We start from the raw sequence: 7,815 nt of genomic DNA on the forward strand, positions 1-7,815 counted from the left end.
CAGCGAGTGAAGCGTCGAAGGAGGCAATATGGCTGAAGAACTTCATCAGAGACCTTGAAGTTGTACCGGCCATAAAGGAGCCTATGGAGATTTTCTGCGATAACGAAGGTGCGGTTGCCTTAACCAAGGAACCGAGGGATCATGGCAGATCTAGGCATATCGACAGAAAATATCATTTCATTAGACATTGGGTAGAAGAGGGACTCCTCGTAGTGAAGAGGTTATCGTCAGAGGATAACCCATCAGAGCCCCTTACGAAGGGACTGAGTCGGGTTAAGCACTTGCAGCACGCTAGGAGCATTGGGCTGAAGGACGATATTAGTATTAGTGATTAGATAGATTTTATAAACTTGTAATAGATAAATTGTAATTAACATTTGATGATTAAATAAAAGAGTATTATTTATAAATAATGTTACTGTCTTATATTAATTATTTACTATTGTTTCACTTTGCATGTTTTGACTTCCTAAATAATAAGATTATTTAAAACTATCCACAGTCGATCATACGTTGGAAGTAAGTATGAAAGAAGACTGTCATGAATTGGTTTGTACATTGTCTAAGCGTTTAGACATAGCAAAGGGTTGTTGCAACGTTCATAAGTGCTTATGAAATATGATTGTTGTTATAAAACGCATTGTTGTGTACGATTTGATGAGTAACAAGTACAAGCATATAAGTCGAAGTTTGTCTGTTCCTTTTATCCTACGAGGCTAAAAGCGATATCTTGGGCCCCTCGATGATTTTGTTTTGACTTATGTGTCGGTCCCGGTCAGGACTGAATTGATGTGTTCAATTAAGTTCTATGTCAGACAAGTCAGAGATCGAGAAACAAAATGTTGGACAATAAGTATGACTATGCTCTATGTGATTGTCCACACGATATCCTGAGAACGGAGGACTATACGATCCCTTATCTATAGGACGTGTCAGAGTTCGACAACAGCTTTTGAGAGCTACGATTGCTAATCGGATTTTAAAGTCGTACTTGCATTTATAGTTATTAGACTTATCCAAGTGGGAGACAGTTGGATTAGGTGTCTAAGCCATAACTATATTTGGTATGTACTTGACCCGGTTGTAGCATGGTCCTTTTGCGTTGCCTTCACCAAAACAACTTGACTGGAAGAATAATAGAGAAAGAGGTTATTATGGTTTATTAATATATTATTTGAGAAATCATATTATTTAATTAACATTTGTCAAGAATTAATTTAGAATTAATTTTGTGGTCAAAAAAGGTTAATTGAAGTAAGGGGACTGGTATTGTAATTATTGGATAATTGCAGAGTGGGTTGAAGAACCCTAAATATAGGGTGGACGAAATATTATGGAAGCACATAAGGATTTCGTCCAAGGGCTAGGTTCTGGAAGGATCTAGTGGGCTGCTTAGAGCCTAAGCAACCGGATTAGGTCTTTGACTGAAATCCTAATTCTTCAGCTATATAAGGACACCCTTGGCATCCAATTTTCGACTACCCACAACCCTAGAAGGATTCATTGAGCCGAAAATTACCTCTCCCGTCTCTCTCTAAGATTCTCCAATTGCTTTGGTGTTTGTGATCCACTAGAGGCATCACATTTGAGGTGCTAGGTTCTCAAAAGCTCAAGATCTACAAGATTCAATTGAAAAGCAACATTCTTACTAGTTATTTATGTTGATTTCGATTTTGTTGTATGCTAGATTAGGGTTTGCAAGTCTTGGACAATTATTGCATATACAAATTAGAAAAACTAGATCCGAGCATTAGGGTTTGCATGTGCACCATAGGATTGATGTAATGTTCATAACCCAACATATATATATATATATATATATATATATATATATATATATATATATATATATATATGTTAGATGTATTGGCAATATGATAAATGCCCACAGGTTATGAAATGAAGGTAAGTATGGTTATATGAATTATAACCTTGTAAATAAGTATGTATACATGATTAGATGCTAATGAAGTTAGGTTAGACCCCAGGGTGTGTGGTGGAAGTTTCCCTTACTTTTTGTTTGCCACGTCATCTTTTCCCTCACTTTTTTTCCCTCACCAAAAGTCATGATGTGTGCGGAAGTTTCCTTCATTTTTTTTAGTAAAAGTAATTGATGTTGATGATTTATATTTTTTTAAATGAGTAATAAACATAAAAATTACTTAAAAATAAAAACCAGTTCATTAATAAAAATTACATAAAAAGATACATTAAAATAAATTAGTGTTTGGTCGATATTTATAATGGTGGAAAGAGATTAAAAAAAACATTTTATATATATATATATATATATATATATATATATATATATATATATATATATATATATATATAAATCTTACCGTTTTTAAAAAAAAAATCGTCCAATCAAATTAGGAGAGAGAACACAGAAAGTCCTTCTCCCACTCCTATCCCGCACACCCTTTTCCAAAACTCTCGGTGTTGTTTTCCGAGGAGGGATCCGTTCCCGCATATGCTTCCAGCTACACTCCGTGTAGCCTTAAACACAAAACAGAGATGGATGAGAAAAAGAGTAGGATTATAGGTATTTTAATCCTGTGTATGAATAAGTATGTACGATTAGAGGAGAAGGGTAGATGCTATTAGGTTAATAGGACCCAAAAATTAAACATTGTCTTTTAAGCCGTCGAAATAAGTTTCAATCTTTCATCATCAATAAAGCCGTTTCAATCTAACTGTACGGAAACATGGAACAAAACCTGTTATGAGTACCATAATTTTCAAAAGAAACAATAAAGCTGGCATCAAGGTAAAACTATATACTTACACATTAAAGATAACCCCAACCAATTTTTGTTTTTTTGTTTTTTTTTTTTTTACAATACACAAAAAACTAACTATATTTGTTTGTATCTTGTGAATACATAAATGGCAAAACTAATATACAAAATTCAATTATAACGAATAAAGTTCACAAATACACATTTTTCCACTACTACTATATTAACAAAATTGGAGACTTTTAACCACCGTCCACCCACCGTCAGACCGGTGACAGGTGGAATCATATCCGGTGATCAAATCGTATACACCTGACACTGAATGACGGTCTTACCCAATTTAAACCCAGGAACCACCGTAAATCCCACCTCCGGCGAACTTCCCGCCGACAAAAACGCCTCTTCATTTACACTATCCATAAACACTTCAGAAAACCGACACCCTTTTGCCACCTGGAATACACTTGCCACGTGTTCAAACGAGAAAGCCAGACAATGTAAAACCCAAACCCTTTTAGCACACTCCAAAAACAAATCAAAAAAATCCGTTTCCGGGAACTCTCCAGCGTTGACCAAATCCCGTTGACTCAAATTCCCAAAAAGGGACATTTCCATCTTCGGATGAACGAGATTCAGATACTTTGACCGACAGAATACGGCGAATTTCGATTCCGGTTCCGATGTCACGTACTCCCTCGCTTTCAAAGTCTTCAATTCCGTAAACTTATCGAAGAAGAAACGTCGGCATTGACGATTCCCGTGTTTCGAAAACTCCGGAAAGTTGAATCCGTCGTACATCTCTCTACACACGAATGACTCGAATGCGTAGCATATATGCGTTGGGTCCCAGTACACTACGCCTGGATGGATCGCGCTCGCGGCGGAATCCAAATTCCAGTTTGCTGATTCCATTCCGATGATCATAAACTTCACCAAATTCCGAATCGATTTTGTCGTTTGTTTAAAAACCGAGACAAAATTGGTAGGTTTCAATGACAAAAAATCGAAATTCCATAAATTGGATAAAGTTCCGCTTGAATTCAATCTTTTTTCAATCGATTTGTTTTCTCTTCTGTTTTCTTCTAATTTTTCTTTTAGAAAAATGATTTCCGAGTCTTTGAGCTTCGTTTGATTATCCAATTTCTTACACGTTATCTCGTATGTTTTCACGAGGTTCTTTTGTTCTTCGATTTCTGAAAAGAGTAGGGTCATTTCAGGGGTAGAATCGTCAAGATGTTTTTTTAAAAAGGATTGTTTTAATTCGGATAATGTTTTCAAATCGGCGACAACGATTTGATCGGCTGATTGGATTCCTTCTGCGTCGTAAGGGAATTGGGCGTATTGTAATTGAGCGTAAGCGGATTTGATGGAAGAAATTGTGGCGAAAAGTTTGGAGATGAAGGCTGCCATTGTTGCTTTTTCACGAAGCTTTTCTTCTTTAATCTTCTCATTATTATTGATATTTTCCGATGTTTTTGTTTTCTGGAAATTATCGGAGAGTGTTGTAGATCGAATGTGGAGAACTTTTGCGAAAGTACGAACGAGTTTGCTTTTGTTGGAGGTGGAACGCTTCGTTGAATAATCCATCTGGAAGAAATGATTTGAAACGAGTTATGATTTAGTTGAATATAATGGAAGATCGTTTTATGATTTTTTAAACTAATTTACAAGTTGATAATTTAACTTGGAATGATAGAGAGCTAGGCATCTATGATGAACTATTCAAAAAGGAACTAACATAATAATCATCAGTTCCCATCAAACAGTTGATTGTTTACCATGTTATGTAATAATGTAATTGTACATGGCTTTTTTTGATAAAGAACTCACTATTCACTAACACTATTGATGAGAAAAGACAGGGGAAAAGAGAAAGAGAAAGAAAATGAAAATTAACTAATTGTCTCACTGGTTCAAGTTATTCCATGTAGGTCCCTTATGGAGGTGTTCAATAACACTTTCTACAACTGGAAACGCACAGAGGTAAAATCATGGAGTGCTAACAAACAGAAAAGCACAAAAAGTAGACAATCGTAAAAGGACCCTTAGATAGATACGACAGGATGTTGATCACATGGAGATAGAGTAGTCTTTTTCAATCAAAAATAGTGTGTTGAAACAACACCGATTCTCAAAAGTTTTTACAGCAGAAGTTGAAATCGATCAGAAGTCATACAGAGTAACAACGTTTCAACGAACTCGTCATTCGTCATGTAAGTCTGGAAAAGAAAAATTACCTTAGGCGGTTGACGAATTTCGAAACTCAATTTGACGGCGTCGCAACGTCAATCTCAGGTAGCCATGTCATCTTTCCGATAATGAAGAACCTTTGATCAGAAAACAACAATCAAACACCTTGAAAAGTATAATATGTAACGTATATGCACACACATCTCTCTGAAAAGGAAAATCGTAAGAGAATCGGAAAACATATTCAAAGCCCTAGTTCACGTCTCCTTCTAGTTATAGCAAATTGGAATACCAACTGACCACAATAAACTAATGGTTTTTGGTATAAACTGGTGTTTTCCGATAATTTCCTACGGATTAAACAAATAAAACATAAGATATCCTAATAGACAAATAGACAATAGAGATTCCTTTACACAGATTCCAAAAGAATCGACATGAAAACGATTATCAATCCGCGTGGAACACCTACCAAATTAGCAAGACGAAGCTTCTTCGGTTGGTCTTACGAAGCCGATACACACTCCCACAAGCGTTTAATCGTCAAGAAGATTCTTCAATGGCGTTTTTTCAAGGTTCATTAATGGAAGAAATTTACAAGTTGTGTCAAAATGTCTGGGGTATCGGAAAGTCATTCTGATTTTAAAACACTTAAAAGTTAGGTTTTAAGTCGTGAATTGCGAATTTTAAAATTACGATTTTACCCTTGATGTTAATCAGATGAGGGTTGAGTGGTATGGGATGCTTCAGTAATTTCAATGAACATTCCATCTTTGTCTGACTGGACATTGTTTTGGGCCCCTGTAATTTGTCATGGTTCGGCTGTTTGAGCCCAAATGAACAAAAATTCGGTGGAAAATGATTAGGAAAATGGAATTTCTATTTTTTTTTTCATCTAAAATAATATAAAATAAAATGTCTAATTAACAAAAGTTTAGTGTTTTATTTTGTTTATTGATTATATTATTTCAAAAGTGTGATTCTACCAAAGGACAGGACAAAACACGAGTATTAAAACTAAAAGGCCAAAACCAAATCTTCAAAGAAAAGCATATAACTCCATGATATATCATAAGTAAAACAAGGATATGTCTTAGGTGCATTTCATGCAAAGATCTCATCTTTTGCATTGCATTTAGAAGTTAAAATAAAGTATTTTCACATATTTTCAGTTATTTCTAGTCTATCAAATAAACGCTTTTATTAGTACACTTCATGGTGTTTTTCAAGTATATTTGAAGATTGGGATGCTCTTTAGGGACATGAAGGAAGCTCGGGAAAAAAAATTGGAAGCAAACCGGGCGGAAATAAAGAAGTTGGAAAAATCAAGGCAGGCCAAAAACAGTGGATATCATATGGGGCGTGTGAAAGTGTGAAAATTGGCATAAAAATCCACAAGGGGTGTCATGGCCAACAATCCAGGCGTTGACTTTCATTCACACGGGGCGTATGAAGTCCAAAAAGAGCAAAATTTAGCATTCTACTTTTGAAGACTTTTCGATTACATCATCCTACTTTTCTTCAACACGGGGCATGTGGATTCTGATAATTGCCTTTTGATAGTTTTTCCTGATGACTTATTACGGGATTTTTAGGGGTTTTTTTTAATCACTCTCTCTTATCTCAGACGAATTGGAGGCGATTTTTATCAGAGGTTTTTGCTAGAATTCTTTTGGAAACATCTTGAAAACAGTTTAGTTTTAGTTGCTAGAATTCTTTAAAGACACAACTCATTTTCAAAAGAAAAACTCTGTTTTAAAAGGCTTTCTATACCACTTAGCTCATCTTTTTCAAAATCTAAGGAAATATAGCACAAGCTTACTCTTTAAATATATCTAACATTGTTGGAGGTTCTAATCGAGCTCCAATACTTGTTGCAATTGAATACCATCACTAGTCTCAACACATGGAAAGATATTTAAAAAGACGTGGTAAAGAAGCTTGGAGATCTGTGGAAAAAAGAACCACATGTACCATTCCTTACTCCCATTGTCACTGATGAAACTCAAACCAGACTTGGAGGCGGTCAAGTTTCCATGACCAGACCTACCAACGATGACATTGAGAACATGGAGAAAGATGAAATTGCTTTCTATGAAATCTCTTGTGGAGTTCCTCCTGACAGTTTCGATCTCATTATTAACTGTAAATCAACAAAAGAAATTTGGGATGTTCTTAAAAATCTTTATGAAGGAACAAATCAAGCACAAGATAAGAAGCTGACCACTGCACTGAACGAATTCAACAACTTTAAACTCTTCCTGGTGAAAGTCTTGATGATTCCTTCAAAAGATTCAACCTCATCGTCACCAAACTCTCAAATGCAAGCATCACTCGAAGTGATCATAAAACAAATCCGCAGTTCCTGAATGGGTTAGGAAAGCAGTGAACCATGGAGAAGATGACAGTTCAAGGTGACAGCAAAATCAAAACTCTGTCATTCTACAAGCTCTACAGTAAACTACAAGCTCAAGAGTCTACGGTGATGAAAGATTGCATGAATCTAGGTGGACCACTCGCCTTGGTCGCCTACTCACCACAACCTGCCAACCAATCTCCTCAGTATTATTATACCGGAGAGTCATCATACCAAACCCCATATGATGACACACTACAATCATATGAACCATATATGTAACCTGATGAAAAAGAAGCCTTTTAACACGCATTAGCCTTTGTCAGCCAACAGTTTAATAGACTCCCTCTACCCAACTATCGTAAAAATCAGCAGTTCACCAGACCTCCTTTTAACCGCAACTACAATCCTCAAAATAACTCCCTTCAACACTATCCTCAACCATATCAACCTCAGCCCTCCAAATATCCTAGGAATCCATCATATCAACCTTAGTCTCAAAACACACCTTTGATGCTCACAAACTCC

The 7,815-nt window shown here is 35.9% G+C and overlaps 1 protein-coding gene across 1 annotated transcript; it reads right to left on the reverse strand.

Annotated features, from left to right (window-relative positions):
• Positions 1-2,890: 2,890 nt before the first annotated feature.
• On the reverse strand, positions 2,891-5,554 carry LOC145138478 (protein GRAVITROPIC IN THE LIGHT 1-like). Its single transcript, XM_079072565.1, has 3 exons — positions 5,404-5,554; positions 4,979-5,068; positions 2,891-4,328 (listed from the first exon to the last, which is right to left on the reverse strand). The coding sequence occupies exon 3, from the start codon at positions 4,326-4,328 to the stop codon at positions 3,039-3,041; it is 1,290 nt and encodes a 429-aa protein (XP_078928691.1). The 5' UTR covers positions 4,979-5,068; positions 5,404-5,554; the 3' UTR covers positions 2,891-3,038.
• Positions 5,555-7,815: the final 2,261 nt, after the last annotated feature.

This window comes from Lactuca virosa, chromosome 9 (genome assembly GCF_052849685.1).
Source record: "Lactuca virosa cultivar CGN04683 chromosome 9, Lactuca_virosa_CGN04683_v6, whole genome shotgun sequence".
NCBI classification, from domain to species: Eukaryota; Viridiplantae; Streptophyta; class Magnoliopsida; order Asterales; family Asteraceae; genus Lactuca; species Lactuca virosa.

Bases quoted from the DNA above. Each gene is read 5' to 3' on its own strand.
- LOC145138478 (XM_079072565.1), bottom strand. From the start codon at position 4,328: ATGGATTATTCAACGAAGCGTTCCACCTCCAACAAAAGCAAACTCGTT.